Here is a 20,530-nt window from a genome sequence, read left to right as displayed (position 1 = left end):
CACTCCAGATACAGTTTTCAAACCGTTTTCAATGTGTCATATCCTGCTTGGTGTAGATCTGTCCCCAGAGTCTGAATTGTAGTTACGTGTGAATCAAATATTACTTTTTTGTAGACTTGTACGGGATTCAAGGGAAGAGAATTCCCAAAATCTAGGCACCACCGCCTAATGAGACGGCCTTGTTCCAGGTCCCTGTCTTCCACACTTCTGCTGGTGGAACCACACAGAGCAGGCCTTCCCCAGAATCCATAGGATGAACATACAGGCAGCCTGGTGTGGAAATCCATAAGGTCTGAGACCCTTCTCTGGGTGCCCCAGCTGGATGAGGTGAGGTAAATGATTATGAAGGAGTGGCCTTTTCAGTGTGGCACCCTAGTGGTTGAGTGCCTCCCCCCGAAATACTTGCCTGGTACCTATGTTGTAGTATTTTCATTTTCCTGGGCTTTTTGGCCCCTCAGATTTTAATTTTTTTGCATTCCTACTGGCTTCTACCCTATTTTTTAATTTGGGGGGGAGTATTCCGTTTTTATATTTTGTTTTCCTCTGCCATTGCATTTTATGGTTTTATATTTTGTTTTGTGAACTGTCCAGAGAGTTCTGGCTAATAGGCAGTATAGAAATGTAATAAATAAATTAATGAATAATGGGACAATGTTAGATAGGAAAAGAATGGGACATCGCCCTCTATTGGGTGCTTTGTAGCACAACTTCGACTGAAATCCTGTGACATTTCAGAAGCACCAGGATATCCAGGTTGTGGGAGGGTTTTTTAGGACAGGATAACTGGGGGAAGGTGTAGGAGACATGCAGGAGGTTGATGACGTAATCTAAAGGAGCTGCAAACTTCTGAGAGTGGCCACTTACAACAGTGGAAATATATCACTGGTGTAGAGATGCTCTTAGCAAATGAATAAAGTCACAGCTATGATTTATACTTAAGGAAACAGTGGTAGTATAGTGGCACACCCAGAAGAGATTTTCTGGTTGAATTTGAACTTTGTTTTGGGTCTTCCCAGTTGGAGAAGTGACTGTTGCCCATAGAGCAATCCAGAATTGTAGAGCAGCTGTGATTAGGCAGCAGCAGGAAGACAAGGGTTTTAGCTCTTTCTAACTCAGGTTTTTTCCCATGTATTTTTCATGACTTTGTAAACTTTTTTAAAATTACTCTGCTGATGCAAATACACTCCACATTCTTAGAGCCATATTCTCTCTCCCTCCCCTACAAAGTAGCCCAGTGTTGTTATACTCACATTGCTGGTAGGGGGACTGAGAGAGAGTATTGTATGACCAAAAACACGATTTAAAAACATTTTTTTCAATCACACTTCCCCCAAGTGTTAAAAAATAAAAATTAAACCACCTTGTTTTCCTCACCCTGCCAATCGCTGTTGTTCATTACATCTTGATAAACTTGTGGTTAACTCAAAAGTGAAGAATGTTTCAGAGTGTTTGACCATCACGCAGGCTACTGACAAAGTTTCAGTTTCTGGTGCTGCCTCCCTGGCTGTCTGCAAGTCCGACCTGTTTCTTTGCACACTTTTCTTATCCACGGAACGCAATGGAGGATGAAGAAGGCTATACTGCTCTGAACCTTCAGTCCAGAAAGGATACCTCGGGAACTGCCTCTCCATCTGGGAAACAAGGTATAGGTTGAAGTCGGGCCAAAGTAGACTTGACAATGGCCCGGTTTGCATGATCGTGGCATAGTTAATAAGCCATAGTGGCTTGGTAATCCCGCCATGTATGCCAGTCGCATGCCAGCTGGTTTCCCCCTAATTACTCTTAGTGGTGTGGCTTGTCACATCATCTGAACCCTGGAAGCATGGCTTGTTTGAGGGGGCTACAGTCCTCAAATAAACTAACAGCAGCCTACCACTATGAGTCCAAACCAGGACAATGCATATGTTTTTAATGGTAAATAGCAGCCACGGGGCTGGGGGGGATAATTATTAGGATCACAGTAGGCAGGGAGGGGGAGTGTAACCCTTAGTTCCCCCTGCTGTGGTACTGCCAGAAATCACTCCTCCAAAGCTGCTATCTATTATTATTATTATTATTATTATTATTATTTATTTATTTATTTATTTATTTATTTATTTATATAGCACCATCAATGTACATGGTGCTGTACAGATTACACAGTAAATAGCAAGACCCTGCCGCATAGGCTTACAATCTAATAAAGTTGTAGTAAACAATAAGGAGGGAAAGAGAATGCAAACAGGCACAGGGAAATGTAAACAGGCACCGGGTGGGGTGAAGCTAACAGTATAGAGTCAGAACAAACTCAATATTTAAAAGCTATAGGGAAAAGAAAAGTTTTTAGCTGAGTTTTAAAAGCTGTGATTGAGTTTGTAGTTCTCAAGTGTTCTGGAAGAGCATTCCAGGCGTAAGGGGCAGCAGAAGAAAAAGGACGAAGCCGAGTAAGGGAAGTGGAGGTCCTTGGGCAGGCGAGAAGCATGGCATCAGAGGAGCGGAGGGCACGAGCGGGGCAATAGTGTGAGATGAGAGAGGAGAGATAGGCAGGAGCTAGACCGTGAAAAGCTTTGAAGGTCAACAGGAGAAGTTTATATTGGATTCTGGAGTGAATTGGAAGCCAATGAAGAGATTTCAGAAGTGGAGTGACATGGTCAGAGCAGTGGGCCAAGAAGATGATCTTAGCGGCAGAGTGGTGGACAGAGACCAGCGGACTGATGTGAGACGAAGGAAGGCCAGAGAGAAGAAGGTTGCAGTAGTCCAACCGAGAGATAACCAGTGCGTGAACGAGAGTCTTGGCACTTATCTGCACTTCAAGGGACACTGCTACTGAAATGGGAACCTCCCTTGAAATGCAAATAGGTTGTAGGGATCTTGGGAGGAAGAGGAAGAATAAGGCTGAACCGCCCAGAGAGCTTCGGCTATTGGGTGGTATAAAAGTGTAATAAATAAATAAATAAATAAATAAATAAATAAGGCTGCTCAAGAATCTCTGGGGTGGCTATTTACATAACAAAAAGGCACTAAAGGCCCTAATTTGGGGATGCTAGCCCTGAACCTGATCATTTCATAGCTACATCAGTGTGGTGTAGATCTGGGTTCTAGTCCCCACTCGGCCATGGAAGCTCACTGGGTGACTTTGGGCCAGTCCCAGACTCTCAGCCCAGCCTACCTCACAGGGTTGTTGTTGTTGTGAGGAAATAATAATAATAATAATAATAATAATAATATTTCTTACCCGCCTCTCCATCCTGATCGAGGCAGGGAACAACAGTAAGTATAAAATACATAAAAATGGAGAGGAAGAGGATTATGTATGCCACCTTGGGTTCTTGGATGAAAAAAGCCAGGATATAAATGTAATAATATTTTTTAAAAGAAATATAGTAGAGGGTCAGGGGTGGGTGGAGATTGGAAAAGAGATCTTTGTCAGGCTGTTTAGGGTTTTGTTTTTTTTAGCATTTTTTAAATGTACAAATTTAGATATTTCTTTATAGCTAGAGAGCCCCCCATGTATGTAAAAAGAAATCACTACCTTATTTTGGGCTGAGCCCATTTTTCTTCTAAAATGATAGGCACTCACCTACCTGAGTTGACTGTTAGAGGGAATGGGGCTAGCATGAGGGACGTACAGTAAAGACAATGGAAATTAAACCAGATTTGCTAGCTAGTTTGGAAAATAAGGGTCAAAAGCTGAAAATTGGGAGAACTGCGAATGGAACTCCCATGAGCAGATGGGGAGGTAAAAATTAATTCAACAAAGAAACACGGGGGAGCATTGGTGGGGGTATTCCTTTACCCACTTCAGTTTTCCCCCAGTTGAAATTGACCTCTGAGGATCTTTACTCCACTGTGAAAAAACAGGTACACCAATTTAGTGCTTGTATGTTTTCCTCCTTGGAGCAAATGGCAATTACTGGATGACTTAAATCAGAAAAATAGCATGGGAGAAGAGATAATCCTCCCCTGACAACACTTTCCCCTCAGTGACCCTATTCTACCCAGCTCCACCACTTCCACACCTGTTTGGATCTTTTTTAAAAATAGAGATACCTGCTTGTAGATCTCTCATTTCATATCTTGTTTGTTTGTAAAATTGTGCAAGAAGCTTTTATTTAAAAAGAAAAAAGCGTTCATTGCCAGTGACAGGGAGGAAGAGGGTTAAATATAAAATCACAAAACTGTTTGACCAGTACGCCAATAGCTACCTTTAGGCCTGTCTGCATCTATGAGCTGCTTCTTTGCGCCCTTTTCTTGTCAAGGGGCCGCAGTGGAGGAAGAAGACGGCTACACTGCTCTGAACCGCCGGCCTAAGAGGGATTCTGCCTCACCAACGGGCAGACAAGGTACCACTTTCCAGTTTTGTTTAATTGAGATTCAAAATTCAGTTGAGACACCAATATAAAAGTTTCTCTAGCTTCAGATCTACACTGTTTGCATAGAGTATGTTTAGCAGCATCTATGGAATTATGAATTCTATTTCTTTTTGTGTACTACTTTGAAAGAAGCATATTTTAACGTTATTTCTGGATGGTACCGTACTGCTTGGAGATTAAAATAAATTCAGATGTTGGATAAGGAACATGATGGAAAGGATATGGTCCAAGACCACATAGAGAAAATTTTAAATATGTTCAGCGGTATATAAATCTATTGGATGATGATGATGATGATATTTAAATATGGTAAGGAACTCCACAGATTAAGATGTATTGTACAGAGATAATGGGTTACATGTATTCTGATGGATTCAGTGGAGGCTAGTAGCTCCAGTTTTGGTGGAGCTGTGATTCCATCCTGGATTTTAGTCAGAACCAACCAGAACTCTAAAAGAGCAATCCGAGGTGCTGAATCCCCCCCACCCCTCCAATTGGGTTCAAAACTTTGGATTGCACTTTTGGTGTTCTGGCTGCTTCTGACCAAAACCTTGGTGGTTCCACATTGAGCCATCCTGCGATTGGAATCTACCAGGGGAAGAGCCTTCAGTGTGGTGGCCCCCCTCCTTTGGAATTCCCTGCCTCTGGAGGTCAGACAGGTGCCAACTTTGTATTCCTTTTGGCGCCCCTTGAAAACACCATTGTTCCAGGAAGCCTTTTCTTAATGACTAGCCACGGTTCACGGTTCACTTTTCATTTTGCTTCTTTTAAAAATCTATTTTAAGGTGTTTTATTCTGTTTTTATTTTATTTTATCTTGTACACTGCTCCGAAATTTTGAATGGGGAGAGGTATATAAATATTGTAAATAAATAAAATAAAAACCCAGAATGCATCCAAAGTGCTAATACTGGATATTATTATTATTATTATTATTATTATTATTATTATTATTATTTATTTATATAGCACCATCAATGTACATGGTGCTGTACAGATTACACAGTAAATAGCAAGACCCTGCCGCATAGGCTTACAATCTAATCAAAGACATATTCCAAGGAAGGATCAAGCTTTATTCTATATTAATCATTAGTATCAATAATACGTATTTCTTGAATGTAGGAAAGTCCACAATACCAAAACAGGCTTAACAGCCATATTGTGTATGTCACCATGAGAGCTTCGGCTACAAGGTGACTCAGAAACTGAATGTGAATGGATGGATGTGTGAATGAATAAATGAATAAATAAATAAATAAATAAAGTCTTTGAAATTTGGGATTTGGCTGTCATGAAAGAGATGACAAGTGATGCTGAACTGAGGGAAGTGAGAATTAAATGGAGACTTTTCAAAGGAAATAGAATTTATTGAATTGTGTTTTGGAAATTGCATGGTCTAACATAGAGATGTCAAAATGCTGCTGGTGTTGTAAAGATATGCCTGGCTTATAGGGATGATGTATAAAGTAGTTTATGTTCTATCATTGGGATTTATTTATTTGTTATAATGATTTATTTATTTATTTATTTATTTTATTACATTTTTATACCGCCCAATAGCCGAAGCTCTTTGGGCGGTTCACAAAAATTAAAACTATAATAACCAACATGTTTATTTATTTATTTATTACATTTCTATACCGCCCAATAGCCGGAGCTCTCTGGGCGGTTCACAAAAATTAAAACCATTCAATGTATAAAACAACAGTATAAAACCATAATATAAAATACAAATATAAAAGCTTTTAATTGCAATTGGATCGAACGCATAGTATAAAAATATCAGTTGAACAAAACAGCTTCATACTGGCTTTTAATAACAGGTGATGCCAATTAGCTCAATACATTTAGGGTCCTTCCAGATGAAGCTTTTATTTCACCATCGCCCTGCCTCATGCATCAACATTTACATTGTCATCTTCAATTCATAACCCTCCCATATATTCTCAATGTTTCTTCCATTTTTTCTCTTGCCATGGAAAATCCGTTAAGGAAAAAAAGATGGAATAGTGGTCCGATGCCTTCTGCCTGCTAAGTGCTACGGGCTCCTTCATCTGGAAGCACCCCTGGTCTCTCAGCTTCTGAATAAAAAGCATCCACGAAACCCTGACATTTTACTTGGGGAAAGAAAGGGGACATGTTCAGCAACCTTAATTCTGTATAACCCATAGAGTTTATGTTTGAATGATAAATTAGGCTTTAGTTCTGCCCTGCCTTGTGGGCACTAAGCACCAGAGCAAGGGGGCGTGGCTTGCCACCAAGCAAAATGGAGGCATAACTGCTTAGCTCTGTAGACCTCAAACTCCTTTTAGGCACTGATGACAGCAAGCTTGACCTACTCTCCTCCCTCGGTTGCACCCAGATAGGAGATGCAACAAAGAATAAGTGGGAGATATGGTAAGGTACCGAAACTCAAGTTCTGTTCCGATATAGCTGCTGACAGCTCAGAAGGCCTTAGCAAGGAAGAGGGAACTGACATGGCGAAGGGTGGGCTGAAAGACTCAAAGGGCACAAAATTGACTAACACCCTTGCAGCAGAAATTGGCACACTCTCGAAGTCAACAACTCAGGGCAGATTTAGCAGAAGGTTGGACTGCAACCCTTAAGAAAGAACTCTCTCCTATTGAGATGACCTTAGACTCAGTCTCAGTGCAACTTGTAGGGATTTCAAATACTAAGCACCAGAGCAAGGTGAATCTTGCAAACCATCCAGTTGCATTTTCTCTTGTACTTTCAGACTTATACAGAGTTAGGCCTTAGCTAGACCTAAGGTTTATCCCAGGATCGTCCCAGGATCATCCCTGCCTGCTCCCAGGATCCCCTGTGTGTCATTTACATGAACAGGGATGACCCCGGGACGATCCTAGGATAAACCTTAGCTAAGGTTTATCCCAGGATTGTCCCGGGGTCATCCCCGTTCATGTAAATGATACACAAGATATCCCAGGAGCAGGCAGGGATGACCCTGGGACGATCCTGGGATAAACCTTAGGTCTAGCTAGGGCCTTAGGCACACCTGAGCCCATTGATCTTACTCTTCATGTCACATGACAAGTTCCAAAGAAGTGATCCGGCATGCAAAGTTGAACTGTGCATGCAGCTAGAACTTTGCTTTCAGGCTCCTGCCATGGGTGCACATCACTCTGTCAGACCTTGCCCACAGTGTTCTGGCCAAGCCACGGACTAAAGCTGTAAGCATCTCCCCACCACCACCTCCTTCTCTGCCCACATCCTCTTCCAATACGAAGACAATTGTGCAGAAGAGGCCACCTCTAGTGATGCCTGCAGAGCTAATCTGTCCGTCCCTCTTAACACTTGTTAACCATCGTGGCCTATTCTCTTTCTAGCTGCCTAGCAGAAGGATTTGAATCATTTGTTCCACTGAAAATGCCTGCTAGGTTTGCCGATTTTATAGTCAAGGTGTTTACCACATAACTTCTTTTCACTTCAGATAATGGGGTGGAGGTGCCACATGAACCTCTCCACGTATTCAATGCACCTCTCCATGCATTCTTACCACAATGTTGGAACCACGTGCTACCTACCCCTTCCTCTGATGAAGGTCCATTGGACTTTGTTTACCCCCAGTGTTTTGGTTTAGAGAAACCCAGAGAGCTCTGGATATTGGGTGGTATAGAAAAGTAATAAAACAAACAAATAAATAACTATTTTTGAATCAGAATCTGGACTGTAAAACTTAAATTAGCTATAACTATGCATGCTTCGGCACTCTATGTGACCAGCACCCTTGGACCATCAGGCCAAGTAAATAATTATTGAGATTTGAAAAGGTCAGTGGATTTGAGAATTGTGTTGCCAAAAATCTACTCCACAATCTACTAATGAGCAAATGCTGACTTTCAGTGACGATTTGGTCTGTTGGTAAATGGTTTCCAGTGCATGTCTGCAGTGGCAGCTAAACAAACAAACACAAAACAGAAGGGAGGGACCCAAACTGAATGAAAAGCAAAAGGAGAATATATTCTCAAAGGTGCAAAAGGGAAACTTCTTCATTTGAACCCAACATGTTTCAGAGATAAAAGCTCCTTGATCAGGACTAATCCCACAAAATACTGAAAACAAAGACTAAGGCCCTGTCTACACCAGCCATTTATTCTAGAATAATATCCCTACCGGGCCACATGACACACAGCTGATCCCGCTGTGATCTCGGGTCCACCCCTCAGTTTCCCCAGAATATCGCTGACTGCTATTGTTACATTTTTACAGCTCTGTCGCTACAATCCCGATGTCCACGGCTGGTGTGCCCCCTTTGAGAAGCTCTTGCTGTTCAGCATGAGCTCCTGGTTCACTGAACAGCCAACCTGCTGTCAGGGGCGTGTGCATGGGCATCGGCGTGTTTCATTGCCGAGTGTGTGTTTTAAAAAACAAACATATCTCTGCGCAGTACCGCATTTTTGACACAATACTTACCCCCCTTTATGTTGCTGTGTGTCTGCGCTGGTGCGCAGATCTCAGGCGTTATTAAAAAAATATTCTGTGCCCCGTAGCCATCTGCCTAGTCCTACCCACTTCTGCCGATACACATTCAGAACCGCTGTAACGGGGCACACATTCTCCCACAATGGTTCTCCCTTAATTGCGGGAAATATCGGTGGCGTGTGCCCCGTGAGCCCCAATCGCGGAAGCTGGGAACCATCGGAATTATCCCTTCTCCATTGTGAAAGAGCTGTAGGTATAGATTAGCCCTGAGCTTGTTTACAGCTACTACTCTGTCGGGGTAATCACTGAACATAAACGTGCTGTACAAAACAGACTCACAGTGATAGCAGAGTTACAGCGGCTCTCAACTATGAATACAGTAAAAGACTCAAGAATTATAAGGTAGAGATTTTTGTTTGTAATGTACAAAAATAAATACTTTACTGGCACAAAAATAACTTAGTTATGGCAAGCCAATGTACAATCAATACTCACACATGGTCACAAGATATACAGCTTACAACAGGCTTCACAGGAACAAGAGTGATTATTTAATCTGGTTACAGTGATTCCAAACTCTCTTTATATACACTTTACAGTACAAATGATGCAATACATAATTGGCACTAATAGAAAAATTAACACTATGTCATAGCCCAATTATTCAATCAAGCACATCTGCAAAGTTGACCTTTTCAGTGATTGTCTTTTGCTGACTCCACACTTTATCCAGGATTTGCAGATCAGTCCAGAAATATGGAAAAAGAAAAATCAGAGTCCAGTCCAGGACTCCAACATACTCTTCATTCGCTATCAAGGCAAATGTGTGAAAGAGAAGTATTCCTTACATTTCTCAACTTTAAGGAACACTTATGATTAATCTGTTGTCTTAATCTGTTTGCAGCATTTGCATTGATAAGATTGCCTCAGATAAAGGAGCGTTTGTTTCTGAAAGGCAATGGGTTCAAATAAAAAAGTTTCCCTTCGGCACCATTGAGAATGCATTCTTTTTTGCATTTCGTGCATTGACAGGTAACATTGCGTAGGGGAAAAGCCTTGACTTCCCAGAACGTCTCATCACTGGGGTGTTCCTCCAACCTGAAATCCTTTGAAGGGAGGGAGGTTTAAGGCTCTTCCAACACCCATCCTCCAATTTCAAGCATCAGGTGTCACTTTTCACAGATGGTCCCCCATGTCCTCGTCGTCACCTTATCGCTCTATGGATAGGATACATTGGCAATGTCATCCTGGCAGCAGCTGTTATAGCCTTGGGTGAGTAACAGAGGGATCTGTATCAGTACTTGTTCCCGAATGTCCTTCTTTAGACATGTCTACAAACAGGCGTACAAACAGGCACACGCTCACAAGATACGTGTTAGTTAAGGGACCTTTTGACTTTGGCAATAGGATGTCTGGCAGGAGGAACCCGATGATTCAAGCAAAAATTTAAAATGTACACTCATTAATCAGGGAAATTAATTGTTCATGAATTGAAACAAGACTAACCATACACCAACATGAAAGAAACCATCAGGGAATGACCAGATGGTTGGGAAATTTGAAGCCATTGTGGGGCAAAGAGAACATATCGACAGCCCCCTAGAAGAACCACTGACGGGCGGGGCCACACACACACACACAATAACTATCTTGGATACTGGAGGTAGCACATAACCATCAGGGCTTAATAACTGTTGATAGCCCTTCTCCTCCAGGAAGTTATCCAACCCCCCTTTAAAGCCATCCAAATTGGTGGCCATCACTACATCTTGTGTTAGTGAATTCCATAATTTAACTATGCACTGTGTGACAAAGTATAAAGTACTTCCTTTTATCTATCCTGAATCTCCATTCATGGGATGGCCCCATTGGGGTCTAGTATTATGGGCGTGGGAGAAAAATGTCTCCCTATCCACCTTCTCCACACCATGCCTAATTTTACACACCTTTTATCATGTCTCCCCTTAGCCTCCTTTTTTCTAAGCTAAGCAATCCCAGCTGTTGTAACCTTCCCTCATAGGGGAGATGCTCCAGCCCCTTAATCCATCTCTTTTGGCTGCTGCTGCCGGAGTTTGGGGATGTGGAAAAGGGGAAGGAAACTGACAAGTGTCAGTTGAAGTCATAACAGCAAGAGGATGACATTGACAAGGGAGAGTTATCTCCCTCACACGTTCAGTGCTTTTTGGAGCAATAACTCTGCATGTTTTTTTCAGTGCTTCTGATTTGCACAAACAGGTTTGTATTTTCTTTTGGTATTATTTCCCTCCCAGTCCTTTGGAATTACAGCTATATTACAGCTTTTAGAGCTGTCAAGGGAAGCACTGAAGTGGAGTAAGTAATGTACTAGGAAATTGACAAGGTGAAACTGCACCAGGGGGCAAGGAATAAGTAAAAAATTATGAACCCGTTTGAGGACTTCAAAGCATTGGAAAAAGAAAATGGCGACGGATGAGTTATGGTTCTTCCAAAGTGGTATTTTGGCACTGATGGAGGGGCACACATCACTGGCAAATGAGGTGGGAGACTGGAGCCACTGGGGACAAGGAGTTAAGGGGGTTTCAAGAGAGTTAAATCCCTTGAAAATGCTTGGAGGGTACTCAACACAATAATAAAGGCTCAGGTAGAATGTATATCACAAGTCAAGAAATGCAGCACTAAGCCAACAGGCTACCATGTGGTTAGCGACCAGTGTCAAGGAAGTTATTAGAAAAAAGAACTCTTCCTTTAGATAATGGAAATTCTGCACACAAACTTGCACATGGTTGTTGAAAATATCAACCCAGATCCAAACTACACCTTACTTTTTCTTTTTTCTTTCTTTTTACTCTAAAGTAATCTCGATGAGCCCAATCTAGACAGGGGACCCTAGCATGAAGATTGGGGACTTTTAACTCTTTGTCCCTGCTTCAGTTCTGATTCAGGTTGGGTCACTCACACTTGCAATTTTTATATTGCCAAAAAGTAATCAATTTATTTTAAAGTATAGTTTGGGTCCTATTATGAAATGGTATCAATGTAAGACAGCCTCATTCAAGACATCCCAGTCCAGACCAGAAAAGATAAAACACAGAGCAATTCAAGTTTACAATTTCAACCTATTAATAATGTTGAGGCTTATATGCAGGATGGCCAATGCCATTTCCGAGTTCTTCAAATCCAGCAAGTGTAATACACATTATTTGATAATGATGCAAAAGGTACTCTGATTTTGGCCTAAGGATTATCCCAGGCAAATGGAGGGGTCGTCCCTGCCTGCTCCCGGGATCCCCTGTGTGTCATTTGGTTGCACAGGGATGATTCCGGGACAATCCTGGGATACAGGCCTGTCTAGCCATGGCCTTAGTATGGCAAAGCTACTCAGGTTGTTTTTGTCCAGTTTTTAAGCATCCAAAAAAACTGACGAAGGGATGAGCTTACCTGCATGTGGAGTAGCTTGCATCTGTAACCCTGGATATATTTTTTATTTATTATGCCAATAAAACCCAGAATACTTGTGTCTCTTTTTCAGGTCATTCCCCTTATCTTACATTAACATCCATCTTCTTTTTCTATTCTTTGGCTTCCACATTTTGAACTTTAACCTTATGTATATTTGTTTAAATGTCTGAATTTTCACTTTGGATCTTTGAAAGCTCTGCAATTGAAAGGAAAACCTGGGACTGAAGCTGGCAGATCTATTGGCCCATGCTCAGAGAACTGCAGTGCCGCTTTAGAAAATTTTCGGTCTCGTCTAAGAAGCGGACTCTGCAACCAAAACCCGAGCAGCTCCTCAGGTAAAGCCAATGTTTTGTAGCGTTATTCTGGTGCCCCTTAATCAACAGTTCTTGCCAAGGATACATAGCAGCTGTGTGCTTTGTCTTTGCTCCTTTACTGGACATTAACCTGTGCTGTTTTGTGGCATCTGACCTCCTGGAAACAAATGTGCTTTGCTCCCTATGGGTATTTGTGCAGTTTTCAAAAACAAGTAGCTTTATTCCTGCAGTAACTTTGCAGTAAAAGAACTTCAGACAATTCACTCAGATATCCATTTCCAGACCTCAGTATGTTCCGTGTTGAGCTTTGCCCTCTAGAGGGCTCCACTTTGCCTCTCTCTGTGTTAGCGCAGACCGGACCATTACCTAATGCAGGCGTGGGGGAACTATGGACCTCCAGTTGTTATTGGACTACAAGTCCCATCAGCCCTGATCACTTGCAATGCTGACTGGGGCTGATGGGAGCCTTAGGTTCCCCACTCCTGACCTAAAGGCCAGACTACGCATGGTGTGAACGATCCATGGTCTGATTTCTAAGTATCTTTTTTAGACTTAAAAGCAGTGGGGCAGTGTGTGTGTGTGTGTGTGTGTGTGTGTGTACTGGAATTGTGCCGCACTGCTGGGGTGGTGGTGGTAAATCCTTTTCACTTAGCCATTTAGCTGATGTAAAATTCTCCCCCACTCCCCTACTGAAGCTACTAATAGCCACATAGAGGCTCCTCCATTGTGTCTGACGCTCCCCCTTTCCACAGGTAATAGCAGCTTCAGCATAGAGGAGGGAGTGATTTAAATTGGGGTAACAGTGAGGGGGTCTTAATTGTCTCGCAGTGCTATGGCCCCAATCCAACTTGTATGCCCCACATGGCAGGCCCTACTACAAGGCAGAGTGAAGCAGCTGCCTCAGGTTGCAGGTGCTGGAGGGTGCGTGTGTTGTAAACTGCAGTCCCCCTAGCCATTCCCATGACTGGAGGACAGAGCTGGGTGTGCTTTGTGGCCTGCCCTGCACATGCTACGCTAACCAGGGGTCTGTCTATATGTCTTCTAAGCTCCGCAGTGGAGCTGCATCAGTTATACGACGCAGTCGCCAACTTGCAGCCACCGCGGGGCTTTTCATCAAAGCTGCATGGTAAAAACATCGGGAACTTACCCCAACTTTTTTCATCAAAGTGAGCTCACCACAGCCCTTCTGCCATGTGACTTTGCTCCAGGGTTGAGCCGGAGGTGGATGGCATCCCCTGATTGGTTGCGGGAAGCTGGGCAGAGGGAAAGGTTGTGTTAATTAACTTTTCTGATTCTGTGTTAACTCACCCCAATTTATATCTGAAACTGCACATTTGTGGAGGGAGCTTTTATCCTTTACTTTGCTGATGCACAGCTGTGAATCTCCAGTTTATAAAAAATAGAGATCTGCTGCATTCCCTGACTCTTTGCTCTATTGGGGCGAAATTAAGGAGGTCTGCTGTGTTCCCTGATTCCATCAAACTATCAGGGAACGCAGCAGACCTCTATTTTTGTAAACTAAAGATGCACAGCTGTGCATTAGCAAAGTAAAGGATAAAAGCTCCCTCCACAAATGCGCAAATTCTCCCTTCAGATCCTGCCCTGGATAACTTGGAATTTTTGCTTCTTCTCAGAACAGTGGGCATAATGGGGGAGGGGTGGGAGCTATTACTTCCTCTCTGCCCCACCCCCACACCTGGGAGTATGTTTTTCCTGGTTTTAGGGACAGCCAGCTCTGCTGTATAACTCTGAAGGAGCAGTGCCGATTTCATCATACTGCAGAGAATAAGAGCAATGCGCTTTCCTCCTGTGCTCGTCAAAATGAAGTCCTGCTATTCACAGATATAGCAGGGGATGCCAGTGCTGAATTAAGATTCAACCGCTAGTTCAGCTGGCTTCTGGACATGGAATATGGGAGGCCCCATCGTGTCCTTTGCCTTAGGCACTTACAACAGATGAGAGCAGTTGCCTGCCCTTCCAGTCAGTGGAGCTCTATCACGAGGGACTGGTTTACTGCCATCATCATTGCACCTAGGGAACGAGGCTTATTTTATTTATTTACTGAAACATTTATATCCCATCCTATATCACAAGGCTTGAGATCCAGTGGATGCTAAGGCTGGGCTGTTATGGCTTTTCCAACATATTTCCTTTGGCTTCAGGGCATCCAAAATGCATTAGTTGCACAGAAACCATTTGGGAAGCAGCACCGAGAGAAATCACCTTCTCAAGATTTCCTGGATTCTCCCAATTGGGTGATTATTTGTACAGTATGAATTGTATTCAGTACATGCAACTGCATCAGTGGTGCAAAACGTCCTTGGGAAGTGGTGATTTGTCCCTCTGAAACTCCTACCCAAGCGGTCTTCTCTCTCTTTCTCTCCCCACCCCAAATTGGGATTCCAGACGCTCGCTTACAAAGATAAGTATAGGCCACTCTGGATTCCAGAAACCCAATGGTTGCCAAATCCACTTTTCCCACCGCAAGTCACGCCTTCCAGAGGACACTTTGTTGTGCCTGGCTAATGTTACATGTAGATATAGTGCAACATGTAGTTTGGCCCAAAGATGTCTTTCAGTTAGTTTAAGATGACGTCCTCATTTTTTGTGACTAATTCAGGCAGCTCAGTGCTATCCCCTCTCCCCTCCCTCCGTCTCCAAGAGTGCTTCTAGACAAGGCCTTTATTGCACAATCAGCCTGCCTCTTTGACGGTCCAGATGTTGTCATCTTCTGCTTGTGTCCCCACAGCCTCTTCTGTATTTTTTTTCTCTCTGCAGAAATTCTGTAAAGGGGGGGGGGAGGGAGAAGAGGGAACAGCTGTACAACGTCTTTGAATTGGTACCGCTAGGAATCCTCCATCAGTCACCAGCTTATGGAAATAAGAGTAGCAGGACTAGAAAAGATTCCAGAACTTTTGATGGATTGCAAATGTTTAGCTTGTTGAAACTGACTGCAGCACAGTAGAAAACAGTTTGCTGGACAATTTTGGTTAGTCTAAGTGGATCCCAACATTTGCTGATTTCTAAAAAATATAGATTCCACATTAGATATGGAGGCCTGGCCAGAAATACTAATTATGTGTGTGTTCCTCCTTTCCCTTCCCAGTGAATTCCACTTGCAAATTCTGCCCTGAACACTGGCGCCTCCACAGGGACAAGTGCTACTGGCCATCAGCAGATATTAAGTCCTGGCATGAGAGCCAAGATTATTGCTCAGCAAGGCGTTCTCACCTAGTGGTGATCCAAGACAAGGAGGAGAAGGTAAAGGAAACAATTACACATTGATACAATGCATTTCATAGAAAGCATATGCAGATTCTGAAGTAAGGCTTGAGTTTGAGGTTGAGTCCAGTAAAACTACATAGGAGTGAAACCTTAAATCAATGGCATGATGGTTGGTGAATGGAGAATCATGTGGGGCTAGGGCCCAGCTCTGTGCTCCATCCCATTCCCAAACTATGTTAAATTCATCAGTGTTTCCATAATTCCGAGCCTCGTGTGCCGCAGAGCGGTAAAGCAGCAGTTTTTGCAGCTGAAACTCTTCCCACGGCCTGAGTTCGATCCCAGCGGAAGCTGGTTTCATGCAGCCGGCTCGGGTCGACTCAGCCTTCCATCCTCCTGAGATCGGTAAAATGAGTACCTAGTTAGCTGGGGGAAAGGTAATAATGGCCGGGGAAGGCAACAGCAAACCACCCTGCTATAAGGCCTGCCAAGAAAATGTCAGCGAAAGCTGACGTCCCCCCAAGAGTCAGTAATGACTCAGTGCTTTCACAAGAGGTTCCTTTCCTCTTTTCCTTTCCATAATTCCACAAACACCCAGTAGAACAGAGTTGGAGAACTTAATTAGAACCAAGGCAACGTTTCTTCTGGTCCCATAACTAACAAACAGACTAAACTAGAGCAAGTGCTTTGACCCTAAATGCCGAAATCACTGAACTGCATAGTTAGAGAATGTTCCCAAGTGCCCACAACAGATGTTCCTCACGCTATAACAAGGGTATATACTAGCCTGGTATTCAAGCACTCGCTCACTAGTGAAAAGCAACATGGATTTGTGCGCAGATGGGTGAGTGGGTCCTTCCCTCTGTGCCCAGTTTACAGAGCAAATGACTTACCAGAGGGGAGAAGCCTCCTCCCCTGCATCCAGGATATTTATTCATTTATTACATTTATATACCACCCCACAGCTGAAGCTCTCTGGGTGGTTTACAAATGCAGGGGGTGGGGCTGCTGCTGGGGGCAGGCAGGTGTCTCTCTCCTCCCTGCCCTCAGCAAGCTAGTATTTTTTATTTATTTATTGGTGGGCCAGTAACCTTTGTGTGCTTATTTACAAAGTTGGAATAGGCAGGGGATTCGACGAGTAAGTGGAATTCCATCCAGTGAATAAGACTAGCTTTGGAATCCATAGGTGAGGCTCAAAAGATTTCTGGCTCACCCAGCACTGGGGCTCCAGCTTGGGTGCTGGTTGGGGTGGCATTTAGCTACATCCCAACCCCAGAGCCAAAGCTCTGCTGCGTGGAGTGTTGATGCAGAAATAAACACTCATTCAGACACAAGAAACCCAAGTTGCGGTCACTGTGGTTGGTCCGGATATGCAGCTCTGATTGGATTAAAACAGGTGCTGGAGATGAAAGGAATTGGGCAGGAGGGATTGGTGTGTAGATGGAGTGACACTGGATTATACTGAATGTACGGATAAGCAAGACACAGCTCTAATGTTCAGAAGCCCAGAGCTTTCCTGAAATTGGCAGGAAAATGCATATAACAAAGGAATAATCATGCCCCCAAATACTTTCTCTTTGATACAGGAATTCATTCAAAATATTACAGTGCCAGGACCCAGATACTGGATTGGACTCTCCTTATCATCATCTCCAGAGAACAAATGGGTGTGGATTACAGGCTTGCAGATTGATCCAAATTTGTGAGTTCCTCTTTTATAGAACCCTTCATTTTCTGGATGATGGAGAAAAGTATGGAAATTGTAGAGCTCAATATAACTAGACTTAGGGCTTTGCTAGACCAGGGGTTAGCCTGGGCTGACACCCGGGCTCACCTCCTGTGCGTAGCCGGGAGAAGCTGCACATGGGGCCCAGGGGGAGAGATCGGAGCTGGGGCGGGAAGAGCGAAGCTGGGGGCAGGGGGGAAGAGCGGAGCTGGGGGCGGGAAGAGCGGAGCCGGGGTCAGGGAGAGAGATCGGAGCTGGGGCGGGAAGAGCGGAGCTGGGGTCAGGGGGAGAGATCGGAGCTGGGGGCAGGGGGGAAGATCGGAGCTGGGGGCGGGAAGAACGGAGCCGGGGTCAGGGAGAGAGATCGGAGCTGGGGGCAGGGGGGAAGATCGGAGCTGGGGGCGGGAAGAGCGGAGCCGGGGTCAGGGGGAGAGATCGGAGCCGGGGGCAGGGGGGGAGATCAGAGCCAGGGGCGGGGAGAATTGGAGCCAGGGAGAGATCGGAGCCAGGGAGATCGGGGTTGGGGGGAGCGGGGAGAACAGAGTTTTTTTAAAAAAATACTTACCTAAGCACATGAGCGTTCTTGCGCATCTAGCTCCTTAAAAATAAAAAATGGCGGACGTGACGGGGCTTTCCTGCAGCCCGTCACATCTGACGTGTGGATAGGAGCGACAGCCTGCGCTACTTGTAGCGTGGGCTGGCCCCTCCTCACCACCGGATTATCAGGTAGGTCTAGCAAAGCCCTTAGTCACAGTCCAATATGAAGATAGTGGTTAACCCCCAGCTGGAAAAAAATATCAAAATAAGATGCTGATTTTGGATAAATATTACCCAGTATCTAATGTCCTATATTTGAGCAAGAAGCTCAACTCCAGCTGGTCTTGGATGACACGGATTACCTGGATCCATTCCAATCCATCTTCAGGCCTGGTTTGGTGACATAAACAGCCTGGTGGGTGCTTTACGTTGAGGAGTGGACAGGAGGCGTGCAACTCTGTTCCGTCAGACCTCTCAGTAGCCTTCAGTACCATTGACAGTGGTCTCCTTCTGAATGGCTACCTGGGGTACAAATGGGGATGGGGGCACAATATTACAATGGCGTGTCATTTCTGGAGGGACATATCCAGAAGATGGTGCTCTTGTTTTGGGGTGCCTCAGGCCTATCTTGCTCCCATGCTTTTTAACATCTACATGAAGCCACTGGAAGAAGTCATTTGGAGGTTTTGGCTAAGGTGTTATCAGTATCTGACCACCTCGTTTCCTCTATCTAGTCCCAGGGAGGCTGCAAAACCCCTGAAGAGGCATCTGGTGGCAGCTTTGGAATGGAGTAGGGCAAATCCAGCTGAGGCTAAATCCAGATAAGATGGAAGAGCTTTGGACGGGGGAATCTGACAGTCTCAGTTGAGCCATGAGACTGACTGCATTCCCCCTGAAGGACCAAGGCCAGATCTACCCCAAGCAGGATATACCACTATGAAAGTGGAAGGAGCCACACTACTGCTTTATAGCAGTACTGAAATGCACTGACAACTGTTGGGGCTCACTGACACATACCATATACCACTTTCATAGTGCTATATCCTGCTTGGTGTAGATCTGCCCCAAGAATTGGCACTATCTATGGAAACACAGGTTCTGTTGTTTCTCAATGGTGCCCTTTATCAACTTTGGCTAGCTGCACTCCTATCTGGAGAAAACAGATTTTGCTAGTTATCTATGCCTTGGCTACATCCAGACTAGACTACTATTGTGTGCTCTACATATGAGGCTGCCTTTAAAGACGTCTGGGAAGCTTGAGCTGGTGCAGAATGCTGCTGGTGTGCTTGCTAGAGCCAGGCAAATGGAGCATTTAACACCCATTCTGTACCAGCTGCAGTGGTTGTGTGTGTGTTTCCAGGCCCCTTTTGAAGTACTGGCATTAAGCTTTAAAACACTAAATGACTCCGGACTAGGTTGTTTGAAGAACAGCCTACACATATATGAACCTGCCCGGCCCCTAAGGTTGGCCATTGAGGCCCTGTTCAAGTGCCTAATTTTAAGGCCTGTTGGGTTGGTGGAACAAGGGACAGGGCCTTTTTTGTGGTGGCCTCAGCTTTGTGAAATGCCCTACTATGGGATGCTTTTAAATGGGCCCTGAAGACCTGGATCTGCTTTTAAATGAACGGATGCCTATTTCTGTTTTATACATGAGGGAGGTTTTACAGTTATTAAATGTTGTGTACTGTTCTTTTAGTTAATAGCATTTAATATTTTGTTTTAAAATTTTACCTTATAAATCTCCTTGAAGAGGTTAAACTGTGGAATTTGCTACAAGAGGCAGTGTTTGCCACCAACGTGGACAGCTCTAAAGGGGGGATTCGAGAAATTTGTGGTGGATGAAGTCATGAATGGCAACTAGACCTCATGGCTATGTGCTACCTGCAGTATCAGTGGCAGTATCCTTCCCAATATCAGTTGCTGTGGGGCATGAGCAGGAGAGGTATTGGACTCAGCAAGCTACCTGCAGTGGTTGCTCCCAGGCTCCTGGTGAAGCATCTACTGCCATCTCCTTCCTGTGGAGCTTGAGGCAGAGAAAGGGGGAAGTGTTGGCGCTCACAGTATCAAGGAGAGCACGGATTTGTCCACCCTGTCTCCTCTGATACTACTTGCACATTTTCGAACTATCAAAATTCCCATAAAGACCTTATTACGAAGTTTTGTACCATCATTGCTTTTTATGAACCGCCCAGAGAACTTTGGCTATTGGGTAGCACAGAAAAGAAATAAATGATGAAAAACAGAAGAGTTGTTGCACCCCCTCAGCTCTGATAAGCAGGTTTTCTCTTTTCTTTCACAGGTTTCAAGAACCGAAGGGTGCTACAAGAAACTCCTGTGCGGCGATAAAGGATCCAATGAATACAATAACTGTTGACAAATGCAATACAGAACGCAGATGGGTTTGCCAGAAAGACACTACTTTTCTGTGATATTGTAGTTGATGTAGATGTTTTTTGTTATTTGTCACAAACACAAAATAAAAAACCCTTAACAACT

General features: G+C 44.1%; 1 protein-coding gene across 1 annotated transcript; it reads left to right on the top strand.

Annotated features, from left to right (window-relative positions):
• Positions 1 to 1,558: 1,558 nt before the first annotated feature.
• Positions 1,559 to 20,530, top strand: LOC134395509 (killer cell lectin-like receptor subfamily B member 1B allele C). The gene is made up of 7 exons (XM_063121672.1): positions 1,559 to 1,643; positions 4,239 to 4,322; positions 9,980 to 10,069; positions 12,430 to 12,570; positions 15,656 to 15,810; positions 17,358 to 17,473; positions 20,334 to 20,530. Exons 1-7 carry the CDS (start codon positions 1,559 to 1,561, stop codon positions 20,461 to 20,463), a joined length of 801 nt encoding a protein of 266 aa, XP_062977742.1. The 3' UTR covers positions 20,464 to 20,530.

The sequence above is a fragment of the Elgaria multicarinata genome, chromosome 3 (genome assembly GCF_023053635.1).
Source record: "Elgaria multicarinata webbii isolate HBS135686 ecotype San Diego chromosome 3, rElgMul1.1.pri, whole genome shotgun sequence".
Classification (NCBI taxonomy): domain Eukaryota; kingdom Metazoa; phylum Chordata; class Lepidosauria; order Squamata; family Anguidae; genus Elgaria; species Elgaria multicarinata.
This window is presented reverse-complemented; position numbering and strand designations above follow the sequence as displayed.

Bases quoted from the DNA above. Each gene is read 5' to 3' on its own strand.
- LOC134395509 (XM_063121672.1), top strand. From the start codon at position 1,559: ATGGAGGATGAAGAAGGCTATACTGCTCTGAACCTTCAGTCCAGAAAG. The intron at 1,644-4,238 runs GTATAGGTTGAA...TTTCTTGTCAAG, and splicing joins CTCTCCATCTGGGAAACAAG to GGGCCGCAGTGGAGGAAGAA. The intron at 15,811-17,357 runs GTAAAGGAAACA...TCTTTGATACAG, and splicing joins TCCAAGACAAGGAGGAGAAG to GAATTCATTCAAAATATTAC.